Source organism: Eutrigla gurnardus, assembly GCF_963514095.1.
Source record: "Eutrigla gurnardus genome assembly, chromosome: 1".
Lineage (NCBI taxonomy): Eukaryota > Metazoa > Chordata > Actinopteri > Perciformes > Triglidae > Eutrigla > Eutrigla gurnardus.
Genome location: NC_139915.1, coordinates 9,580,632 through 9,606,806, shown reverse-complemented (window position 1 = coordinate 9,606,806; position 26,175 = coordinate 9,580,632). Strand labels below are relative to the sequence as shown.

The 26,175-nt window shown below is 40.9% G+C and overlaps 2 protein-coding genes across 2 annotated transcripts; one reads left to right on the top strand and one right to left on the bottom strand.

The window, feature by feature from the left end:
• Positions 1-1,162: 1,162 nt before the first annotated feature.
• slc22a31 (solute carrier family 22 member 31) lies at positions 1,163-13,854 on the top strand. The gene is made up of 9 exons (XM_084011195.1): positions 1,163-1,660; positions 5,319-5,422; positions 6,624-6,778; positions 9,069-9,237; positions 9,767-9,912; positions 10,747-10,855; positions 10,938-11,152; positions 11,430-11,541; positions 12,438-13,854. Exons 1-9 carry the CDS (start codon positions 1,229-1,231, stop codon positions 12,880-12,882), a joined length of 1,887 nt encoding a protein of 628 aa, XP_083867321.1. The 5' UTR covers positions 1,163-1,228; the 3' UTR covers positions 12,883-13,854.
• An 835-nt stretch (positions 13,855-14,689) lies between these two features.
• On the bottom strand, positions 14,690-21,864 carry dpep1 (dipeptidase 1). The gene is made up of 10 exons (XM_084008521.1): positions 21,585-21,864; positions 21,244-21,370; positions 19,897-20,029; positions 19,654-19,804; positions 18,793-18,862; positions 18,213-18,389; positions 17,301-17,385; positions 17,125-17,200; positions 16,879-17,014; positions 14,690-14,946 (listed from the first exon to the last, which is right to left on the bottom strand). The coding sequence occupies exons 1-10, from the start codon at positions 21,710-21,712 to the stop codon at positions 14,767-14,769; spliced, it is 1,263 nt and encodes a 420-aa protein (XP_083864647.1). The 5' UTR covers positions 21,713-21,864; the 3' UTR covers positions 14,690-14,766.
• Positions 21,865-26,175: the final 4,311 nt, after the last annotated feature.

Below are 26,175 nucleotides of genomic sequence, written 5' to 3'. Positions count from 1 at the left end.
AGTCATGCTGACAGCTCTCACATCAACAACATGGTTGAAATATGAGTTTTAATGTTCCCCATCAAAGCCTGTCACCTTCTGAACAAGAAAAAGCACACACATACAGTATTAGCATAAAGCATTTCTAGTTCCTGAGGCCACCAATCCCAACTGATCCATCGATCCCACTACAGACGACGTCAAGCAGCACTTCAAACTATTCCCTAAAGATTAGTTTAATTCCAGGTGGAATAACTCTCCATGAGTCAGACATTCCTGAGGGCAGCCTACAGTATATACAAAGTGTAATGGTATTTATTTTGGAGGAGAGTCTCTTTTAGTAGTACTTCTTTAATAATAAAAACACTGACACCCGATTTAAGTTTTTGATATTTTGTGATATCAGAAAATATTTTTTCCTAAAATCACAAATATAATCTGTTAAAAAAAAGTAAACATTAAGTCATTCATATCAAAGACTAGATGTTTAAAGGAGTAGGCCTTCACCACAGATGTTACGTGAAGCTCAGTTTACTCACAAGAAGAACTACTTAGCCTCTGGTTATTTTACCCTGGTGGTGTTCGGTTTGTAACTAGGCCTACTGGCTGTATGGGGGACAGGGAGAGTCCAATTCAATGTTGTTAAATTGCATTATGGGAAATGTAGGATCCATCTTTTGTGCGCTCGTGCTTGACCCAAACTATGTATTACATTTGATGTTGAGTATTGTTTATTTGTTTGTTTTAATTATTCCCTCTGTCACAAGTCATCAACACTAAATCATCTGACAACAGCCGGGCTTTTAGACTTCAGAAAGACTTTTCTCATTTATGAAAAGTTAATTTTCAATAATTAGATTTGGTGATTGGGTTACTATCTGACCACATGCTGTCACGGTACTCGGTGTACTCTGATGGGTCACGTGGCCGCAGAGATCCCAGAATCGGATGATGTAGCAACAGATGTAACTTTAAACCGGTGCCGCGTGGTGACTATTATTCGGTGACTACCATTGCAGTAGCAGGTGTTTCATAAGTGGATCCCCGGATGCCTCCGCCCCTGCACTTCCCCGTGCGTTTAACCTGCTGCCGCGTCAACACTCACGAGCGGATGCGTCACACACACGCGCGCGCGCTAAATGAGCATCCGTGGCTAAACTCTGACAGCGTTTATGTCCTCTGACGTCCGCGGAGTGAGAACGGGTCGTGCCGCGTCTCGCAGCTCTCCAGCGTGCGCACTCACAGCGCAATGACCACAGAAGGATCTGTTAGCGCAAACGCTCGCCCGCAGATGGATTATGAGAGGAATATCTTCCCTCACACCGGCGGCTACGGGCGCTACAACCGAGTCGTCATCCTCTTCAGCTGGTTTCCCAATTTCGCGGTCATGCTGAATCTGTTTAGCGACGTTTTCTACACTCTTATCCCGGAATCGTATCACTGCAAGCCCGACCCGGGGCTCCTGCCCTCCGCCTTCCTCCTCAGCAACTTCTCCAGACAGGCGTACCTCAACCTCACCATTCCCTGGGTGAACTCCTCCGGTCTCAGCCACTGCGAGTTGTTCAAGTACCCGCCGAATAGCTCCGACTTCTCCGACAAGGTGTTCAGGGAGCGGGTCTCCTGCACCCTGGGGTGGGAGTACGCCCGCGCTGCGGGGCTGCAGAGCAACTATGTCACGGAGGTAAGATACAGCTGAGCCGGGCAGGTGGCCTGGAAGTAAGTCCAGGGGAGAAGTGGAAGACAAAGTAAAGTGAAATGACTTCATCCGCCTTGTTCCAGGGCTGAATATCCAGATCATTGCAGTTTAATACACTTTTCAGCATCTAATTCGGCTGCAGGTCATTGGTTTAACTCAACCCACTGCTAGAGTCGTTAAATAGCTAACTGTCACAGTATTCCAGAGGGAGACGATGTCACTTGTATAACTTGTTTTTATTTGTTTTCGCCTTGCTCCAAGATAGTGGTGCTGAACTGTGTTTGTGCCATTGTCCACTCAGTAAAAACAGTTTATCTCTAGGAAGCATGTCGTCATGAAGACAGTAAGCAGCATTCAGTCAAGAGCCGTTTTCATTCTCTCATTACCAATTATTATATAGTGCGTGTGCGTGTGTGTGTGTGTGTGTGTGTGGGGGGGGGGGGGGGGGGTGTTGTTGTGTTTGGGGGGGCGGTTGTGCAACTACTTGTGTAAATAAGCAGCAGACAGGCGTTTATCTTATCCTCAGTCTGTTTTCTTGGATTCCAGCTATTCAAGGATCCATCCCAGTCTGCAAACATTGATGAGCAGACACATATTTCTCAACTTCTCATACAAACGTCTCCCGTCTGTGTCCGTGCAGTGTTTTGTAATGCATCAAACCATCAGAGTGTTCTCTAGAGTCTTTAAACCGCAGTAGTTAGAGTGCCGGCTGTCAAGCAGGAAAAAGTCATCATGGGTAATTGCCTCTCAACTTCTCCTCTGAGTTTTTTCTGTCACGTGACCTCAAGGAAATAGATGGTGGCAGTGAGGAGACTTTTCCTCATTCTCTCCCAGGACAAAACTGTGGCGCTGGGAAGTCTGAGGCCTGCATGTTCCTTCCTGAGACCCTGAACGCCTCCTCCAGCAACAGCAGCTTCCTCTGCAAATGACGTCATTTGCTGCGATAAAGGAAAAATTGAACACAACAGTGCTCATCACCATCAAATACAGGGGTTAGATACAGCTTAGGGTACAACAGCCCTGCACTATCAAGTGATAACAACTCTTAATGTTTTCTATGGAACAGGGTTCTTGATGAACTGGATCTCTGAGATAGTTTATGACGTTGATGTTGGTGAAGATCTGCCTGTAGCCGCTCTTCCTCTTTGCTGAAGCCCCTCTCCAGTAGCTTGGTATTGCGTCATGTATCTCACACTCGATACATTGAACCATGTTTACAGTTTTTGAAACCATTGCAGCAGCAGGTTGGACAGGTTGGACCTCCTTGCAGACATCAGTTAGGCCAGAATCTTCTATCCAGATTAGTTTAATATCTTGTTCAGTCTATATGAAATTGGCACATGATGAATTAAATACTTGACAAATGACAAGAGTATTGAGTATTTCCCTATTTTCCTTCTTCCTGATAGCAAAGCAGCTGTTAACTCCAGCTCCACTCCCACATGCAAAGATCAGAACAGAAGTGTCGTTCAACGGACGTAATTGTTACCATAAGGCAATGATGGATCTTTCGTTTGATCCAGTTCTTATAATAAGGTGTGCTTGGGTATTTCCAGTTCCTAAGTATACTCCGGCATTAAATACGTCTGCAAGAGCTAGGGGCTCGGACGATATAGCATTTTATTGCATATCGGGATGAAACACTCAATAGTGGTGGATTTTCATTATCAGGTTAATCATAAATATCAATACGAAAAATCTGTCTAGCCTGCGATCATGGTAGAGAAGTAAACAAAAGGAGCCTGATTAAAAAAATACAGGATACAAAAATAAATGTAAAACATGTATTTATCCTTTATTAATGCAGGGAGACCGTATGATTCATGTCACTAAAAACAGCTGTTTTATCGGTAGCACAATGCAAATATTTGAGATTCCAGTATTTATTAGTGCCATTTAAAGAGTTTTGATTGATTATCTGGATAATATTGTGAATTGCAATTATTTTGGCCAGGATAATCATGATTTGACTTTGTGAGTCCAGCTGACAGAAAACATTTTCTCCATGCTGCGCTTGGCAGGAGCTGATCCAACCACTCTTCAATTGCCCTACATTCCCACATGAGAGTTAGAAAAGTACCCACAAAGCTCTTAAATATTATGCTTGTATTGTACATACTCTTAAATTAACTTGTCTTTTTTGAAATGAGCATGCAGGGAACATGACAGCATGTAATATTCCAGCGCAGGGATACACAGGGAAATTAATAGGGGCCCAAAACGTGGCCTTGGTCTCACAGTGAAGTTGTCCTTTAAACTACAACTAGTGCTGCTGAAGTTTTGACCTTTTCAGACCCGTTTCTCTTCTCTGTAAGGCTTGAAGTGGGCGAAGTTATGCCAGGAATCCCTCCTGTGATTAACTGGTGTCCAGCTGAATCTAGCTCTAATTTGCGTTGTGATGCCTTCAAAACCAACTGTTAAAATGGCAAATGTCAGACAATGGTTACTATTGATTGGTGTCCTGCGAATGATGAGTCACTTGTGTTACGTTGACATTCATAGTGCGGGGGCATCTTTCCATTATATGCTGTTATTATCTTATTTTTACAGCAAAAATCCTATTGAGAGCTGGTTATAAGTTAAGATAATCCTTTATTAGTCCCACAGTGGGGACATTTACAGGATTACAGCAGCAAAGGGGATACAATAATAGACTTTGTTATCGAAAATTAGTCAAATGTCTTTGTACGTCAAATATAGAAACACCAGCCTACAGTTACACAAGTACGGTCTAAAATTGGTAAGATTTTAAATCACAAACTGTCAAAGTAAAAATTATTTAAATAGAAAGTAAATGTTCAAAGAAGAAGTAAAACAATGAACCTGAGCATAAACACTAACACTGGCTTTGGGTTATTGCAAGTTTGTGATTATTTGGGATTTGATACCCATAAGTTTTGTGGATGTGCGCTTAACATTTTCTTGATTTGAAATTTGATCCTAAAGCAACGACAAAGTCAACCATCATACTGAAATGTTGCATTATTTGTTATTTTATTGTCATTATATTTGTTTTTTATTAAATTTGATGCATCGATTGCAAACTTATCCAATGTATCCTTTATGCCGGTAAAATCCCTTGACTGCTGCACATAGCGGAGGAAACAGAGGTGAAAAAGAGATGGGAGAGGAGAAGAATTCATTTACAGGCAACGACTGGTACAAACTAGGAGCAGAGCTGCTGGCCAGCTCTACTTTAAGCACTACTTTGTTCTAATGTAATAATACTGTCAGCAGACATCTTAACTCAGTTAGGGACGAAATGATCTACATTCCTGCTTCCTCACAGAAATCTCTGTTTGTGTCAAATAACCATGAATGCAGCGTGCTGGCGGCAGTTTGTTCATGTGTTCTCAGTGGGAACGAAGTGGGTCGGCCACAGACGGGCAAGCAAAGTCAGCATATGAATGAATAAACTAATAGATATACCTCTAAATTCTATCAAGAAAATAACATGTATGTATAACAAGAAGTTACTTAAAGCTGATGAGATGTTGTGTGCAGCAAGTCTCTTTAAAGCGTATCATATGGCACTGCTCTCTTTTTGCTTATTTTATTCATATAGATGATTTAATATGATCCGTCTGGGTCTTTGAGTTTAGTTTCGGTGTGAGAATGAGTCGGTTTACGTCTTCTTTTGCAGTGGAACCTGGTTTGCAGTGACTACTGGAAAATCCCTTTGCAGCACATCTGCTTCATGACAGGATGGGTTCTGGGATACATTGTCCTTGGTACATTATGCGACTGGTGAGTAATAATCATATTTTACACCACAAAGTCTTCAATATTAAATCCATACAATTTCTGAATCAACCAACTAGAGCTGCTGGTGGGAAACACTGTGTCTCAACCTATTTATCTTCTAAGCCTGAGCTCAACAGGGTTGTTCATGCTGCCTGTCTGGTTAATGTGATGCTTGTGATCTTAGATTCTTTCCATCAGTGATCGTGAAGAACCGCTGTTAGCTGTTAGCACTTCAAACACAGTTGTGTCTGTCTCTGAGGAACTTCTTTACAAAACACTGTTGAAGTACCATGACTTTTTACGTGACATGATTTTTTATGGCATACTATAATATTACTTTTTATATGAAATACTATAACATTAATTTTTACATGACATACTATAATCTGACTTTTTATTTGACATAATATAACATGACTTTTTACATGACATATTCAATACACTATACTATGGCTAATTTATGACATTTTTGTATATAGACCCATTATACTATTACTCTTTGTTCCTTTTTTGACATACAGTTATGACCATTTTATGACTTTTGGGGTATTTTATACAATAACTTTTTTTTTGTATTTATTATGTTATGATACATAGTTGATGATTTTTATATGCAACATACATTTGTAATACCAAGACTATTTAATGACCTATTGACATGCTATACTGCTGGACTGTGACCTTTCTTAAAGGGGTCATTATCACTGTTTTGACATACTATACTAATATTAAATTAAATATTATATTATTTTTTAATTGTTTCAATATGCTTTGACCTTTTATGAGTTATGTCATCATACTACACAACTTTTTTCTGACATACTATGTTATGATTTCTATGACTTCTTTTTGACGTACTATAGTATTATTATTTCTTTTACTTTGTTCGACTTACTACACCATGTCTTTTTTTTATAGTTAATTCAGAATTACATTGTTGTTGCTGTAGCTAACAGGAGCTAACCAGCTGACCAACAAACATAATTAAATAATAAGATTTTGATGACATTTTAGAAAAAAATATATAAAAGGAAAATTGACTGAAGACGTATGGGAATACACTATATAGCCTAACAATGATTTCAGTTTGAAGAATTTCTTAAATAATTTTATGAATTATTGTTTGATTTTATATGTTATACTATGCCTAAGACTTTTACTTTTATTAGGAATCACATGTTTATTGATTGTGTTTTGTTGTCAGGCTGGGTCGTCGGCGATGTTTCCTCCTCTCCATTAGCCTGTCCAGCCTGTTCGGGGTAGCCGTGTGCTTGTCCAACAGCGCGGTGGTATTTCTGCTGCTGCGTCTCTCTCAGGGCGCCATGCTCGCTGGGGTGTTCATATCCTCCTATATTGCCCGTGAGTATCCTGCATACTTTTAACCATCGTCCCACTTATCCTCCATTTCAGCTTCCTGTATCCTTATTCAGTATTTCACTTCTCTAGAGGATTGAGGAAAAACACTCAGCCTTCACTTCTTTGTTTATTTTAGAGAGCACTTTTGGATTCCTAGACTTCACTCAGAGTAATTTGCTGGCACTGTCTTTATCCAAATGGCAAAGTTGTAACCGACAAATCCCAATTCACTGTTGTCATTTGTTACTGTTACAGATTGTTTTGGTCATAAAGTCAATGAAAACAAACAGAAAACACTTTTACATTGTGACATAAATACAAAGTCGTTCTGCTTATCTAACTGGTAAACTATCTTATCAGTCAAAGCTAAGAAAAGTCCAGTAGTGCCCTTACAGTAGATAGGAAACAGAAATTACCATCTTATCTTTACTTCAGGAAACACAAACATCTGCGATTCGACTTTCATGTCCGACATCTGAATGTCAAGAACAATGAAGTTCAAGTTCACTTTTATTTATATAGCCCAGTTAAAAAGACCTGTAACAGTCATCCAAAGTGCTTCACAGAGCAGAGACAAAAACAAAAAGAACACATGTACAAGAAACAAGAAAACATGTATATAATCACACATATTCACACACAAATGCATGTAGCACATGCACATATACAAACATATGCGCATACGTGCATGGCTACAATAGTCAGAAACACCAGTGCAAAAAACAAAACTATGCTGGATTAGAAGTCCCTGTGGATCCAAAGGCCAAGGTGAAAAGGTATGTTTTTAAAGCACACTGAAACCTCTCTATGGAACCCGCATGTCTAACATGTAATGGCAAGCTGTTCCAGAGTTTAGGAGCAGCCACAGAGAAGGCACGATCGCCCTTGGTCTTCAATTTTGATCTAGGTACATCCAACAACAACTCACTGGATGACCGTAGATCTCTGGCTGGATTACGTACTTGTATAAGTTCCGCCAGATATAGAGGAGCCAGACCAGTTAAAATCTTAAAAACAATTAATAGCACTTTAAAATAAGTGAAATACAATGACAGTTTAAAGTCAGCAATAGTTTTCATAGAGATGACTCATGAACATTGCTGTGGGCTTCGTGTTGCTCCCTAAAATGAGCGTGGGTAAGCTGATGCTGTGTCAGCTGGTGACGAACTGAAGTGTGTTGTACTGACTGACAGCAGGCAGCTGTTTATTTCTTTACTTCTACTGCTGAAGCTTTAACTCCTCTTCTTCGTCTATGATGAGACATCTCTGCCTGGTACGGATACACGGTGTCTCGGAAACAGCGTGTTGCCTTTCTGGAACAGTCTAAAACAAGAGTGGCGTAGGAATGTAATCACGTTAGCGTTTGCAGAAACTGTGCATGTTCTTGTGTTGGTACCAGGTAGCGGTCTCATCTGAAACACACCCAAACGGACATACTCCCACATTCCTGCAAGGTCACGGCTAGATTGAGTCCAGATTTGAGTGTTTGAATTTTCTGCTGAAGTCGGCCTGGGAAGGAGAGAAATGTCTGCCGGTGCTGCTCCTCCACAGAGAGGAGAAAACAATAGCAGGACAGAACCGACAGCGAGGAAGCCAGCAGGTAGTCAACTCCTCCTGGAGGGGGAGAAAGTTCAGCAGAAAGTCACACAGCTTCACAGCTGACACTCTTCCAAACAAGCTTACATAAGTACCTGAAATTAAAGTACTTTATCTCCGGGTGTCTGTCCTGAGGTCGGAGCAAAAAGAGAGTTTTGCTTGTTTTACATAATGTACATTCATGTAACGACAACTAGCTTCTCTTCCTCAGGTCCACCTAATGTATGTATGATACTTGCATACAAAACGCACACAATATGTGACATCCATACGAAGAATCAAGAGTACTCAAGTACGATAATCCAAAGCTCACCGAGTACAACAGAGAGCTCTAAAGATCCAAAGTAATCAATAAGAAACACACCTTTTAATTACAAATAAATATTACAAATAATTACAAAAACATTCCGATATTAGTTACAAATGAGTTAGATAGCTCTTTACATCAAAATCACATATTTAGGAGAAGAAAAGAAAATGGTGACGTTTGGCTACTCCATTCCTTGAGTGAATAAATACAATCAACATGAGGGGCATAAAATAATCAAATGGAAATCTCATATTACAACCTACTTTATCAACATGCGTTATGTGAAGAGGCTGATATCTTGGCAGGAAATGAATTGGTTTTGGAAAGATGTATTAGTTTTGGTCCATCTGTGTGTTGGTGTCATCGGTCTCTCCTCTCGTCTCTCAGGGTTGGAGCTGTGTGATCCTCCCCATCGTCTCATGGTCGCCATGTTCAGCAGCGTCTTCGCCGTGTTCGCAGAGCTGCTGTTGCCGGGCATCGCTGTCCTGTGCCGCGACTGGCCAGTCCTCCAGGCGGTGGCCACGTTGCCTCTGCTCCTGCTGCTTTCCTATTGGTGGTGAGTCAGGAAGCAATATTTGGGGTGCGTAGGTGGACACACCATGTGTGTATTTGGTGAAGCATTAAGGACAGTTTATTGTTCTACAGTGGTGCTCAGCCGACCATCAGTGTTTGGCCTGTTTGAAATTTGCAGTTGTTCCTGTTTCATGTTAGAATATATTCAAATAATAAATCGTACTTTTAAAATCCTTGAAACCACCACTCAGAATTGGTTTAGTTTAGTTATTTATTCAGGAAGTCACATTGAGACTATGATTGTGTACAAGAGAGACCTGAATACAAAGTCCCACAGACACACAATTCTCAAATAAGGATGCTAAATATCTGAGCAACTTAGACAGCAAGGCTTTATGAGTGAAACACCTGTATGATGAAGCCTTGTAGATGTCAGCGATATCAAATAATATTGCAATGAAAACTTTACACAATAAACACAATTTGTGTATACATTCATCTTCTCACTGTGTTGATGTAACGGAGACCGTCTGAGCTCTGTATCTCTCTGCTGACGGAGTTGTTTTCCTCAGCTGTGCGTCAGTGTTTCCTGAGTCTCCTCGCTGGCTGCTGGCCACGGATCAGATCCTCCAGGTGAAGAGGAGCCTGCAGGAATTCTCCATCAGGAACGGTGTTTGTCTGCAAGATGAAATCTACCCTGGTGAAACCCTGCTGTCAGGTACACGCACACACACACAGTTTTAAACACGCACAAAAAAAGCACACACACACATGGCTCTCACATTCACACAGTGAACTGGAAAACTAAATGTTGCTTTCATCAGAGCATGTTTATTAGTTAAGTATTCCCACCCGATTCAAAATAAGAGCTGAAACCAACGATTATTTCCAACTCTAAATTATGTAAATTGAAATTAAAAATTATTATAAAATTATTATTAAAAAAATGAATTAAAAATGAATTATTACGACTGTTATGTTTCATCCAACCACATATCAATTTACAATGTCATAAAACACAAAAGCAGAAAACCCAACAATTGAAAACCTAGAACCAATATATTGCATTTGTGTTCGAAAAATTAAACGATTAATTGATTATTAAAATAGTTGGAGATTAAATGTATGTCAATCTGCCAATCATTTAAGGGTTCTGTATAAGTATGTTGAAAAAGTTATAAAGTCATAGTATATTATGTGGAAAAAAAGTTATTAAAGAAGGTGAAAGTATAGTAGTCGAAAAGGTTGTAAGGAAAAAGTCATAGTATAGTACATCATTGCTTTGTTATTTTTCTGGTGTAACCCTGTAAGTTTCCCGACTGTGGGACTAATAGAGGATAAAGGATTAGATCGAAAAAGTTATAAAGTCATAGTATATAATGTGGAAAAAGGTTATTAAAAAAGGTCAAAGTATAATAGTCGAAAAAGTTATAAATCAAGTCATAGTATAGTATGTCAAAAAGTTATTATATAATGTAAAAAAATTAAAAAAGTATGTTTGGAAAAAGTTATGCTTTTCAGGTATTTTTTCATCCTATTTTTCTGTTCATAGATATTGATTCAGTTTACGGAGAAGACTGTCAGCCAAAGTACTTTTCGGTTCTGGAGCTGCGTCGGACTCGTGTGATCTGGAAGAACTGCCTCATCCTCAGCTTCACGCTGTGAGTTTTTATTCCCAATGTGAAAAAGAAACGTTGGCTTTCATAGCTGTGAATGTTCTAACTCTTGTCGTCTCTCCTTCAGGTTCATTGGGACGGGCATCCAGTACTGTTTCACTAGAAACCTGCACAGTTATTCCTCCAACTTCTACTTCAGCTACTTTCTGCGAGTGATAACTGGAGCTCTGGCCTGCGTCTTCATCTGCTTGTCTGTCAATCACTTTGGTCGTCGTGGTATGCTTCTGCTGTCTGCCATCATCACTGGACTGTCGTCGCTGCTGCTGCTGGCCCTCACCCAGTGTAAGAGGCATTTAAATAACACCTGTGCCTCAACATTAATCCTTTTCTGTTGTGGCTAATGGCAATGATAAGTTAATGACAATGTTAAGCTTCCTCGGATGCACTAGAAGATAAAATGGTGCCATGCTGATGTTCACATGACCTGTTGAAGGTTGGGATAATGCCGGTTCTGGGGTCCCAGGCCAGAACATGATTATCTCTGCTGTAAAATTGGCTGCAGTTCTAATTTTTGCATTGAAAATGAATGATTTCATCTGTTGTCCGTTCTGTGTATCAGATCTTCGTGGAGCTCTGGTGTTGGTGCTCTCTGTTGTGGGTCTGCTCTTCTCTCAGGCTCTTGCCATGCTCAGTGTTTTCTTCGCCTGTGAGGTGATGCCCACGGTTGTTCGGTAAGTGTCTGCCTTTTCTTCAACGATGTAATCAAGGTGTCAATATATTTTTTTACAAATCCCATGAAAATATGAATTGATTCACCCAATGAATTAATCCTACAAAGAAGTAATGCTGGGTTAGTCTTCTGTCCTGATAACAATGTATATCACATTGTAGAACATTTTCTGTTAATCCAGTTAATATGTAACTAGCCCATATAAAATAACCCCACAGTAAAGCTTATTCTTGTATACTCCCGTGTAAATTACATTCTTGACAAATATTATAGTATTTCTCATTTTACTGAGATCTTTAGGTCAAAATGTTAGAGAAAAATAAATAAATAAATACCGTCCTCACCTATATTTTGTAAAAACAAAGGGGACAGCTGATAAATTAATTTTAAGGTACAGGTGGCAGAAACGCTGTTCGCTCCAGCTCCCCTCCCACATGCAAGGAGCCTAAAGCACAGCCAAAATTATGTAAACATTGTAATCTGTCATTGTAATCGATACCGCAAAAATATAAAATGACAGACATTTTTAATTTTAGATAATTTGACAATAAGTTGTCATTTCGCCCCATTAAGAAGCCTGATGTAGCTTATTCTTAAAGCCCGCTGCTAAAAAGAGTCCCTTACAAATGCACAATTTACTCCCGTTTGAGTTATATTTATGTACAATGCCAAGCCAAAGACATTTCTTTACCTTTAAAAAAACAGAGACTACATATTTGTCACCCCTTTTCTTCTGTAATGAAAGGGCTTAGGCTTAAGACAGTTTGCAAGTGAATGGATACAGGAAAAAGCCAACACAAGATATAACGTATCGTATCATTCCACCTCGATGGACCCTGTTGACATTTGTTCTCCCTTTTCTGCTCCTCTTCCGTCCCTCTCATCTCTTCCTGTCAGCGGTGGCTGCCTTGGCTTGGTGCTGGCAGCAGGTTGTGTTGGCATGGCTGCCTCCTCCCTGATGGAGCTCCAGAATAACGCCGGCTACTTTCTCCACCACGTAGTCTTCGCCTCCTTCGCCGTCCTCTCTGTTCTCAGCATAATGCTCCTACCTGAAAGCAAACGCAAACCACTGCCGGACTCCCTGAAGGAGGGGGAGAGCCAGCGCCGACCGCCTCTCTTCCTGCCCCGGACCGACAGGGACAACCTGCCATTACTCTGCGGTCGGCCATCTTTGTCGGAGTACAACCCTGATAACTATTCCCGCTTGGTCTCTGCCACCAGGAGAATGTTGACTAAAGATAATCTACCTTATAGGATCGCTGTGCCGGCTCATTCCCCTCTGCTGTCAGAAAATGAAACACAGGGACAAGAGAATGAGACACTGACAGAAGTCATATCTTAACTCTGTGAACAGCCTCTCCTCACCTCCTTTGTATGGACTTGGATTATCCCTCCACCTTCTTCTCGACATACCTCCACAGACAGTCTACCATCGTCATTGAATCCTTTTCTAAGTCACTGGTTGGTCATAACTCGGCTGAAGAACTGACCTGGGCTTGGATGCAGTGCACTTTATAAAACAGACTCTCTTCTTGTGTGTTTACTGGAAGCCGCTACTGTGCTGCGGCATTTTTTCTCACATGGTAATACGATGAAAAACAGTGGCCTTCCTTAGCTTAAGTGTTTTTGTCATCCAAACCTCATGGAGGTGCTAGAAAAGTCCCCTTTTTGAACGGTATGTTCCCTTGAAAAGGCTTTGGTTAATGCGGTTGAGCTCACACTTGGTCTGTGTAGAAGCATTCAAACCGAATAGTCGGACACAAGTTTCACCAGAGAAGATTGCTGTTGTTGATCATGTGAGCAGCAGTCCCTTTCCATTTATTAGTAACTCATTAACTTTATTGAATGCATCCGTCCCATTCACCAGCAGTGTCTCTGTGCTGAGAGGATCCCAACGACACACGAGACTAGCGGCGCATACAAAGGGGGCGCAAAATGATGCACTGGTCACTGAATATAAGGACGGAGTTAAAGATTATTCATTTATTAATGCTTCCACTACCAAACCCTGTTAATCCAAATATTTCACTTAGAAGCATATGGTGAAATATTTGGATGTCTGCTGTATAAACCATGTTTTTACAAACTATTAAAGGTGCTATGTTTGCAAATGCACTAACCACTCAGGTAATGTTCATCTCCTCTGTGTCTTTTAATGAATGTGATTTGTGTCCTTTTTGTATGGAATGCCATATTGGCCACGATTAAATAAAGTCCAATAAAATAAATAAATATATCATTGACATACAAGTATAATGAAATAATTATATGTAAATGTATCATAAGTAAATAAAAGATTAAATTGTGTTGTAAATGTGTTCTTTATATCTACATTTATTTATTTTAGGATTGATTTAATACGTATACGTATTTATTTCTTTTTATAGGCATATTTATTTAATATTGGCTGCAATGGAATTTCATGAATTTGTGTTAAATTATAAAGAGAAGTAGGTCAGTGTGGTTTCAGAATTCAACGAGACCAATCTTTACTGAAGGGCTTCAAATATTTTCACAATAACTGTCTGATACAACCCGAGTTTAAGGGTTTTAAATATGTTGTTCTATATTTTATATTTAATGTTAAACAGTGGAGACATTCTGCCTGTTAATGTGTTAACGTCTTGTTCAGTAACTGAAAGGATGTTAAACTCCTCAAGGTTGCCATGTGATATTGTTTTTTGTGTTTGCCAATTGAAAACCTTAGTCACGAAGAGACATTGCCTTGTAGGAATTAAGATGTGTGAAGATGTTCTTACCCTCTACGACCACTAGATGGTGCTATGGATGTGTACTGTACCATACCACTTCCTGTGAAACCATCAGCATACTGATGTTCAGGACTTTTTGTGTGTTTTCAGATTACAACAGTGTTGTCTAGAATGTGATGACAATGACGGGTTATGATGACATAAAACAGCCAGATGAGTTCAATAAACTCAGCTTGGTTCAACTTGATACTCACTGTGCTGATGTCTCTGCGTTATGACAACTGTAACACCTGTACTCGCTGTTCTTTAGATATTTTCTCGTAAAGCTAACCTGCAGAAAACCTTTAAAAGTGGACGAAAACCACCCGTTGAAAACAATTTATACAGTAAACTAAACCATAAATCTGCAGCACAGAGAGGATATGTGGAAAACATACCGACATTTAAATCAGACTTTATTAGTATTCATGCACAAATGGTTGACGTACAAACCATCAGTCGTATTGATAAGCATCTTACACCATTCTTATTGTGAGGAGAGCCTGGAGAGCCATGGCGAGCAGAAGGGCCGATGTGCTGCTCGAGTGGACGGCTCCAGCGTTGCTGTAACCGTAGCCCGTTCTACACGAGTTTTTCACCTCGTTATATGGAATAGGAACATCATCTGGACTCTTGCCATTCAGGCTGTCACGGACCTGACGCACACAAAGGTAGGACACTCAGGAAGTTATCAGAGCGGCATTGTGACAGGTGTTTACTCACCAGGCCTGTAAAGAAACTACAAGAGTAATATAATGGATTGATTACTGAAAAGTGAGATTCATGTATTGTTATTTCCAGTGAGGCACGCCCATAGTATCACCTATGAATGAGGACTTCTGCCTGTATGTTCTCTAATACAGTGTCATATAAATATGAATGGATACCAGTAGTGGCAGAAGATCAGATCCCTTAAAAAAGTAGCAAATGGTACTAAAGGGAAAGCTGAAAAAGTACTCATATGTCTGTGTGAGTGTTTTATTATCAAAATGTTTATTTTTTCATTTTACTGCTGTAGTTGGTTGAGGTGGAGGTAATTTGAACACTAATATACACTGTAATTTATTCTGCAGCAGTCCTTAATTTTGGGCAGCCCTTCCCTGGAGCCGATCCCAGCTGTCATTGGGCAAAGGCAAGGTACACTCTGGACAGATCGCCAGTCTATCACAGGGCCGACATGTAGAGACAGACGGGTAACCAGTCTATCCCAGGGCCGACATGTAGAGACAGACGGGTAACCAGTCTATCACAGGGCCGACACGTAGAGACAGACGGGTAACCAGTCTATCACAGGGCCGACACGTAGAGACAGACAGGTAACCAGTCTATCACAGGGAGACATGTAGAGACAGACGGGTAACCAGTCTATCACAGGGCCGACACGTAGAGACAGACAGGTAACCAGTCTATCACAGGGCCGACACGTAGAGACAGACGGGTAACCAGTCTATCACAGAGCCGACACGTAGAGACAGACGGGTAACCAGTCTATCACAGGGCCGACACGTAGAGACAGACGGGTAACCAGTCTATCACAGGGCCGACACGTAGAGACAGACGGGTAACCAGTCTATCACAGGGCCGACACGTAGAGACAGACGGGTAACCAGTCTATCACAGGGCCGACACGTAGAGACAGACGGGTAACCAGTCTATCACAGGGAGACATGTAGAGACAGACGGGTAACCAGTCTATCACAGGGCCGACATGTAGAGACAGACGGGTAACCAGTCTATCACAGGGCCGACATGTAGAGACAGACGGGTAACCAGTCTATCACAGGGCCGACATGTAGAGACAGACGGGTAACCAGTCTATCACAGGCTGACACGTAGAGACAGACAGGTAACCAGTCTATCACAGGGCCGACACGTAGAGACAGACAGGTAACCAGTCTATCCCAGGGCCGACACGTAGAGACAGACGGGTAACCAGTCTATCACAGGGCCGACACGTAGAGACAGACGGGTAACCAGTCTATCACAGGGCCGACACGTAGAGACAGACGGGTAACCAGTCTATCCCAGGGCCGACACGTAGAGACAGACGGGTAACCAGTCTATCACAGGGCCGACACGTAGAGACAGACGGGTAACCAGTCTATCACAGGGCCAACATGTAGAGACAGACAACCATTCACACCTACGGGACATCAATGAACCTATCCCCATCCTGCGTGTCTTTGGACTGTGGGAGGAAGCTGGAGAACCCGGAGAGAACCCACGCTTACACGGGGAGAACATGCAAACTCCACACAGAAGGAACCCAAACCCGACCTGGGAATGGAACCCGTGACCATCTCGCTGTGAGGTGACAGTGCTACCCACTACACCAGCCTTGGATTGCTTTTGATATGGAAGAAAATGTCTGACTATAATGAATAAGATCTTAAAGAGTCAAAGTTTACTCCAGGGTGTGACAGTACACCGTTACATCACAATGAGTCAATGCTCACATGGCATGATGATAGTAATCTTCCCCCTCTCTATAATCTCACATGATTCAAGTGCAGCATCAGACTCAGGCTGTCTTTTCATAAATGCCCTGTTGGCATAATCGAGTGTGTGTGTGTGTGTGTGTGTCTCACCTCCTCAGCCTTCCTGAGGACTCTGAGCAGGTTGTTTCCCAGCGCAGCTTTGACCTCCTCATCAGTCCATCCTCTCCTCAGCAGTTCAGCCACCACTTTGGGCACCTTGGACACATCTTCCAGACCCTCTGGTAGTCTGAGAGGAAATATCATTTCACAGTTAGATGTTTCTTGTCTTGAACGGATTCACTTATCTTCCCTCTCAATCTCATGTTGAAGTCAACGTTTGAAGCTGTTGCCCCTCACCTTGTAACCCCGTCGTAATCTCCACCAAAACCTACGATGCCCGCCCCGGCCACTTTCTTTATGTGATCAAAGTGATCTGGGAAGAAAGCAGAAAACATGAAAATAAGCATTTTTTATAGATTAACGCTAATATTTAAACAGGTTGACAGCAGGTGTGGAAATGAACCCCAGTTTACCAGCAACATGTGAGATGTTTGCGGTCTTGCTGCAGGTAACGTAGTCGTTGTAGAAGTTCACCATGACGATTCCTCCCGTCTCATTCTGGAGAGACAGACAGGATGTTACGAGACAGTGAAACATGTACTGACCTAGAAACTCATCTATAGGATGCAGCTAGACACTGCGACACTTCTGCTTTGTTAAGCACGAAACGCTATAGTGACTGAAAGAGCAGAACAGGGGGAGAGCAGACCTGGGCCAAGAGACGATTCAGCCTCACAGCAATCTCAGTGCGAGGGTACTGACCTCTGTGTCAAGCGTTTCTCTCTAGTGATAACGCACTTGCTTTCCATTTGATTGTTATTTCACAGTGCTGCACAATAATCCTCTTCCTGTAAACTGTTTTATTGCCCTCAATAGGGAAACTTATATCATGCAAGGCTGAAACCAGCAAAGGGTGCACCCGTTTACGGGTGTTTGTTAATAAGCAGCCAAGGCAGGATGTTTTCAAAGGGCTGCCTTGTGATACTTTTATTTTTTATAGTCAAATCGCTTCCCATATCAGTGGTGGAAAGAAGCTTAGTAACATTTACTCGTTACTCGTAAAGTTACTTGTATTCTGCTACATATTCATACTCCACTACATTTATTTTACTACTAGTTAGTAGTTAGGTGTGAGATTTATATTTCATAAACATATGAAGAGCTTATACATTACAGTTCATTGTTGTGACTCCTTGTTAGTACTTATGATGAGTTGTTGGTAGTTCCCCGCTAAACTACTTAAATTCGTTTAAATAATTGTTTGTGGGCCAAAGAAGTATAATTATCTCATGTTTCATAAAAAAGAAAAAAATGAATAAATTAAAACACACACAGACACACACAGACACATACACACAGACACACACACACACACACTCACTCACCACTCTCCTGAGAACCTCATCGGGGACGTTCCTCTTGTGTGGACAGACGCTGTAGGCGGAGGAGTGGCTGAAGATGACCGGAGCTTGAGACATGTCCAGCACCTGGTTCATCACTGCTACCGTCACATGGGCCAGGTCGATCAGCATCCCCACACGGTTCATCTCTACTACTAGTTGCTGTTGGAAGCAAGAATGATGATCATTTCTATGACTGATTTAAATTGGTGACAGTTAGAATTGATTTGAAATCTGTTTTCACTTTGTTTTTTGAACAAGCATCAAAAGCCACATTAAATCTACTTTCTTTCAATGTGGCAGGACATTATATTAACATAAAGATATTGCTTACATTACTTTTTTTATTATTTTAGTTCATGGAATATTTTGTTATTTTGATTCACAAAACACATTTATACTAGAAAAAGGCATCCAAAAGTGAGTATGCTGACATTTTATGCTTGTCTATGTCTTTGAAGCAATGTTGGCTCATGCTGGTCATAAGTGTCATAAGTACAGATGCTTATCTGTAACTTATTACACTTTTAAAGATAAATCTGCCCATCACTGCTTGTTTACCAACCTTGCCAAATGGAGACAGGCCGTTATGTTGAGACGGCTCTGATCCAGTGTCGACAAGCCAGTTATCCGCCCTGGTAAGATAGAAGCAGTTACCACACTAATGTGTTGATTTAATGCCACATACTGTTTAATGTGATAGTATTAGTAGTATATTACAAGTTAACATTCATTACATATTCCAAATAAGTAAACTATAGTCAGGTGAAAAAAACACAGATAGGATTTAGAAGATGTCAGGGATATATTGTTTTCTTTTTCTCTAGCTATAGTTCATAAGGCTTCCACAGTTACACTACATTTAGCCAGCTAGAGTGTTCAGCGCCTAACTGGCTCTTCTGGAGAATCTGATACTCCTGCCAGGGGAGCTCACCTGCAGGAATCCCCCGAACTTCCCACAGCAGAAACCAAACTGACCATGACGTCTGCTGCTAATAGGCCACACAGATTACTGAAAGCTCATGTAATAAAAAGAGAAAGGCCACCGTCGGTGGGCTGCAGCTACCCTGTTTGTGGTTCTTTCACTCTTGTAAATTACAGACATTTTAGCAGTAGGAGAAGAGACACAGTTTATCAATTGTTGCAACAGTTTGAAAATGCCTTTATATGCTTTACATGTAAGATAACTCTTCATCTTATGCATTTGTTTAACTAAACCAGAAAAACACTGCTTACACATTATCACACAGTGATGATCTCATGATTATTTAAAGCCATTTTTCTGAGTCATTTTGCTTTTTAAAACAAAATGTTCCTGATGATATTCCCAGACTGTTACTTAAGTATCATCACTCGAGTGACGGTCATAATGTCATCGGATCTTAGTCATGTTTGATGGTGCATATGTGCTGCTGCTGGTTCTTACCAGGGTGTGTTGCAGGAGTGTGTGAGTGTGAGGTAGCGGACCCCCAGATGGTACATGGTGCGCAGGGTTCCCAGACTGCTGTCAAGGGAGTGACCCCCCTCCACCCCAATCAGGCTGGCCGTCTTGTTCATGTTGAAGGCCTCCAAGATCTCTATGCAGTGCAGACACAAGAAAAGATGGGCGAGTCAGTAGAGGTGGCAAATATCTCTATAATGACTACAGTACTGGAGCTGGGAGACTCACCTTGGCTGCTGGTGGCGAACATGAAGGTTTCTGGGTATTTTTGACACATCCTGTGAACCACATCTATCTGCTCCAGTGTTTGTCTGACAGCATCTTTGTACTGAGTGTCACAGGGAACGTAGGCCGACCAGAACTGAAAGAGGATCAGATGATAACGTGTGCATTATCAGCATCGCTGTCATTCCAGGGAAAGTTCATAGAGCCTCACCTTGGTTAAAATGGAAATACACAGAGACCATTTTCAACCATTACACATGCAAATAGGAGCCAAGAGATACAGACCAAATCAGTCAGACAGTTTTTTTTTAATTTGGTGCTTTCCAAATAGTCTTCTTTGCTCCAGCTTACATAACAAGGTAGTTTTGTCAATGTCGAGGTCCCAGAATGCCTTCTGATTATATTAAAAATGTTCCATTAAATGCCCCTTAAGAGCATCTGGGGACAAGGGGTTTCATTCCTGGGGTTCTGTTGTATTCAGCTGATATCCGGGGCCAAGATTTCCTTTTCCACTGTTCATTGCTTAGAATCCGATTAGCAACATGAGAAGAGAGACTGGAGTTGGAGTTAAACCAATAACAAGCTAAATCATCATCAATAGCCGGCGCCATCCGCAATCATGTTTCAGACAAATGTTCTGCCTATATTGTTCTCCACATGGACTTCTACCAAAGCCTGCTGAACGTGATGACTTGGACAACAAATGGAAAACAGAACACATCCAATGACAAAATCTGTGCCGCTGCCTGCAGATTCTACATGTGAATACAGAGGTTTATAGAGATTACTGTGTAGCAATATGTTCTCTTCATTCCCTAATCAAAAACATACTTTGATGCATAGAGGTGATCAGAATGAGACACACAGTTAAGCATATCTGGAACTGTCGGAGTTCAAATCCTGTTGTGGGAAAATACTTTTGACCAGCAAGGATAGCAGCGATGACCTAAAGCCAATAACGGTGCGAGACACAGGGCTGTAAACATCAGGGGGGAGGAGTCATAATTATTCATGACAATTCTTGCTTCCCACCTCTGTCCAACCATTCTCTCCACCATGGCTTTTTCCTCCTAGTTATTTTTGCTCCAAATCAGCACACAAACAACGTGGATCGCTAGCTTCTTGAGGACGTCCATTGAGGGAGGAAGTCCTGGTCAAGCGTGGTCTTGTGTCTTTTCCTGTATGACTTCTCGAGTGGGTTTGGAGACCAGACCAACATGTCAGGGACTCCTCACAGTGAAATGTCTGACACCTGTCGCCGATCACTCTTCACTTATGTGTAAACCACAACAACTTCATGTTATCCCAGTATATGACAGTCAACGGCCAGTGCATGTTGTTGGTGTATACCTGCGCTCCCAGCCGTCCCTCCTTGATCTTCGGGATGTTGGTGTGTGTTGTTTCCAGCGTGTTGAGGTCCACTTTGTTGAGCTCGTTGTTGAATTGCTTTCGAAGCTGCCAAGGCAGGTCATTATGGCTGAAAGACCAGACAGTAAAAAGATCATTTTCTCAAAACTTGCATCATTAACTGCAGTAGACCAGCACTAGAAATTGCTTCCAGAAGTGAGCATTTACGAGTAAGTAGTAAACCTAAATGTTTCCTGCTGTCGTTGCTCACATGCCAAACATTAAATCATTAGAACTATCATGCAAAGCTAAGTTCACTTAATGCAAAAGACATTCCCACTCACCCATCGATGAGCGGGGTCTCAGACATCAGCTGCAGAGCCCTGGTCATGTATGGATCCTCAGCCGACGTGACGTCACAAGAACTGATCCACAGCACCAAATATGCAGCTGAAATAACCTCGGAGAGCATTTCTCAAACTTTGAGAAACTGTTAAACGCACTGCTTTTCTTTCCGTTTGTGACCCTAAATTGTTTTCTCTGTCTTGAACTTCTTGATTTTCTTTAACCTTCCGGGTTGCCAATTGCCAATCATTTAGTTTTTTGTTTGCATCTGCAGATTCTTTCAGATTCCAACCAGCTTTCTGTCCGTTTCCATCCGATTACGCCACTGAGGATCAACTCTGCTCATCGCTCCTCCTCTATCTTGAGTCTGTTTCTCATTACAGCTTCTGCTACGGTCATAAACGTAGCCGAGCAGCTTAATAATTCTTAAAGTTTCTACCTGTTGGTTAAAGTATAACATAGCTACCTTTTAACTTGAGGTTTAAGGTAGCTTAAGGTAGCTACAGTAAAGGTAAAACACCTTTACTGTGCTCTTTTATATTTCTGTGAAGCACTTTGAATTGCCTGGGTGTATGAAAGGTGCTATACAAATACATTTGTTGTTCATATTGATTTGAAATCTCCCTCACATCGGATACTCTTTTTACACAACCCCATATTCATAATAAACAAACCAAAACACCTTTCTGGAATCACATAACTATCGCAGCTCTCTTTAGCTCGGGCATCTACATGACCTTTGACTGGTTGCAAGAACATTTTCTTTACCTAACACCTGCAAAATGTGGTTTTGGAATCAAACTATGAATGTGCCTTCATTTCTCAAAAAAACACCTTTATAATAGCAATAAGAAAATACTTTGACATTCGTAATAACCTATGTAAAACAAATAATCAAACCAATAAAAGGAAGGTTGACCTTAAAGCAACACTAAAGAGTTTTAGTGCCTTAAAATAATGTTTCCAAAATAGTTTCAGTGGTTCACCACCTCAAAACTGGGTGAACGGCACTTCCACACTCGCTCTGCAGCCCTCTATCAGCTGTAACCGCACTATGTAACTTTGCCTCATCGGGTAGTGTTTTTGTAGTTCTAATGAGACTACAAATTTGACCTGCTTTACGGCAAGCGTTACAAAGGCCGGTAGGTGGAGGCTCTGCGTAGAGATCAGTGGGAGGACACCCGGCAGGTGCGTGGAAGATACCTTGCAGCTAGGTAGTTTTTAAATTGGCGTCATGGCAGAGCCTGCAAAGAAAAGGAGGAGTATAATGTCCGATGAGGCGAAGAAAAGAAAACGGGAGCATGACAAAGAAAGAGCTCGAACGAGAGTGAATATCGGACCGGGTCACACTCCTCCTTCGGCGAGAGCTGAAGGAGGCTACAAAATGCAAGACGGATGGTGACTCGGCTTTGTTGCTGCTGGACTAAATAAATAAATAATACCGGTAATCATTTTTTTCCAACAGTGTGCATCTGTGTACAATACATTGTCGATTATTTTATTGGCTCATGTTAGCTAAGGCGTTAGCTATTGTGCTAATATGTTAGCTAATCTTAGCTAAGGCGTTAGCTACTCTATCTTGTCACTGGACATCGTTCAAATCGTTCATCGTTTCCAGAGCCGGTTCTGCATACAAACAAATAACGTGCGTTGGACGGTTGGCTGCGGTAGGCTAAATTATTTACGACGGCAGTAATGGACAATTCCGCTTCCAACCTGTAGGGGGACCGAAGAGGAACATTTCTTAAGTGTTGCTTTAAAGTTGCACAAATCAACATCAAATTATCGAACAATGAATGAAATTATGTACAACAGCCTGAGAGGTGTCACTCAAAGTGAGGATTTATCCCCTCAGCTCCATGGAGACATTACGGTCTTTGTTTTTGTCATGAAACTTCACTATTTTGGTTGTGTAGAAGAAAATGTGTTACCTCACAGTTTTATTTTAATCACATCCTAATATTCTTTTCTCTTGTACTGATCAAATGCCCTGTTGCTTCTATTTGATTGTGGTTAATTTTGTTATCCTGATTAGAAGTCATTCTAAAAGATCTTTTGGTCTTTCCCCTTCCTGGGTCGACTCCGAGAAACTCAGAGTCTCTTCCTCTTGGAAGCAGATGTGTATTGAGTCAATGCAAATCCACTCATCACACCTTCCTCCATGTTCTCTGTAAACTCTGTATAAAAGTCGGACTAGCCCCACTCTTGTCAGAGAGGATTTAACAGCAATGTTGTGAACTTCTCTCTCCACTGACAGTGATTAAACCTCATCTGAACCAGCCACAGAATTGGACCTGAAGAGTTTTCTTCAACAGTTCTCTCTCACCATCGTCCTTGTTTCCAGTCGATTCCATGCTTAAACATGCACTCAAAGCTTAATCTATATTGACTATAAAACATAGAACAACAGATGAGATGCCCTTCTGTCAGCATTGATTTATTGGCCCTATCAACTCCACCCTCTTATCTTCAAGGCTGTTTTTCACATTAGTCAATAAAGATGATGACAGCCTCCAGTAAATGGCACCCACTTTTACTGGGTCAAAGAGTCAAATATTCATAGTATTCATTTTTTGTGATGCAGTGTTTCATGTAAAGTCTTATTCATTTCACACTTGAGCGATTATTATTGATGAGTTATACAAGATAGCATCACTAGGTGATTTTCCCAGCACAATAAACAATAAAACTGGTTTAATTTGCATAAAGCTGTCCTTACATGAAGATAAAAATGTGACACTTTGCTTTGAAATCAGCGTGGCTTCACTGAGCACTGTACACTTACATCTTACTTATATTTATAAATATACCAAGCAGCAAATAAGACCATTTAAGGGTTAACAAATATAATTCTCCAGCTGCATCCTGAAAAGTGCCATGAACCAGCTGTCGGTCCAAGATGGGAAACCAAACAGGGAGTTCATTTATTTAACAAAATTATTCATTGTGCAAAATAAAGAACTATGTACAAAAATAGAATAAAGTATGTAGATCAGTGTTATCGCTGGTGTTTGGAGTGTATGAGTTTCTGTAAATGTAATGCAGTGTATAAAATTAATCCGACCAAACATAACCAAACAAAAAGACCACTACAGAGAGTCTGCCACCCTCTCGGAAGAAAAGAGTTAAAGTAAAGCTCACATTGAAATTGTGTTTGTTTTTGCCATCTATTTAATGCGGATCAGACCAAAGTTGAAGTTGGTCAACGGCTGAATTTTGACAAGCATACGCCCATACAGAAAATGACTCCCAGCTGGACTGGTCACATTCCTGTGCAGGTCATTTCTATGAACACAGTTAGGATTCAAAACCAGTAGGCTACATATAATAATAAAAAAAGTCTACTTATCAAATGAGTCCTTGGTTGTGCGTGTCTGTATTTGAGTACATGGAAATAAGAACAAACAGACATAGCTGGAGATCAAATACTCATGAGGTATGGCATACATTAACCAAATCCTCCTTAGCAACAGGCTCAACATTTCATATTAAATTAAAACATCTCATCAGTATTGGATGCATAAAGTATAGCCGTAAGCACCCCATACTGTATAGTATAGCATTGCACAGCACTGAAATAATGAGATATGTGATAAAGTATCGCTAATTAGTTGATTTCACTGCTTCAAACGTGATGTCCAACACTGTGTCCCACAGCACCCACACCTCTTATTGTAGAGTCCAAACACAGCACATCAATTACTTTCTTTAAAAAACTTTTTTTATTTTTTTCACTTCAGAGTCATCAAAATGTGCAGTGTGTAACATGTAACCACACGCTCCGAACAAATAGGGATCAGCATTTCACCTCCACCACTGAATTCATACAATCTACCATTACAGTCCTCAGTAATGTAAAAGAAGGGCAACATACACAGGACACATTGTACCTGTAATGTGAGGATAAAATCCCTTTTTATGTGTAGAAGAAAATGTGTTACCTCACAGTTTCATTTGAATCTCATCCTAATATTCCTTTCTCTTGTACTGATCAAATGTCCTGTTGCTCCTATTTGATTGTGGTTAACTTTTGTTATCCTGATTAGAACAAGACATTCTAGTTGAGCTTGAGAGAAAAGATCTTTTGGTCTTCCTCTTGGAAGCAGATGTGTATTGAGTCGTGCAAATTATTTGATGATTTGATGAGTGGATTTGCAGCAAATCCACTCATCACACCTTCCTCCATGTTCTCTGTAACTCTGTTTAAAAGTCTGACGAGCCCCACTTTTGTCAGAGAGGATTTTTCAGCAAAGTTATGAACTTCTTTCACCACTGACAGTGATTAAACCTCATCTGAACCAGCCACAGAATTGGACCTGAAGAGTTTTCTTCGACATATGCAATTAAAATTGTGTTAATAGTAACTGCTGACAACGAGCATCAAACATCAAAGTTTCAGAAACTACTGTAATGGATGAAACTGTATACAAACCATGGTCTAGAGAAACAAATGGAAGCTGGAATTATACATGGCAATTTGTTATCCAAAGTACATTTAGGAAGAAACACTCACTGTGACACCCAGTTTCACATTTGCATTTCCTCTTTCTAGTTGCTGCGAAACCTGTGTTATCATCATTCGGTCTCTCC

Coding starts and splice junctions, on each gene's coding strand:
- slc22a31 (XM_084011195.1), top strand. CDS start 1,229: ATGACCACAGAAGGATCTGTTAGCGCAAACGCTCGCCCGCAGATGGAT. Junction 9,913..10,746: donor TGGTGAAACCCTGCTGTCAG/GTACACGCACAC, acceptor TTCTGTTCATAG/ATATTGATTCAGTTTACGGA. Junction 10,856..10,937: donor CTCATCCTCAGCTTCACGCT/GTGAGTTTTTAT, acceptor TCTCTCCTTCAG/GTTCATTGGGACGGGCATCC.
- dpep1 (XM_084008521.1), bottom strand. CDS start 21,712: ATGCTCTCCGAGGTTATTTCAGCTGCATATTTGGTGCTGTGGATCAGT. Junction 18,863..19,653: donor CACTCCTGCAACACACCCTG/GTAAGAACCAGC, acceptor CTATCTTACCAG/GGCGGATAACTGGCTTGTCG. Junction 18,390..18,792: donor GCCTGTCTCCATTTGGCAAG/GTTGGTAAACAA, acceptor TGCTTCCAACAG/CAACTAGTAGTAGAGATGAA.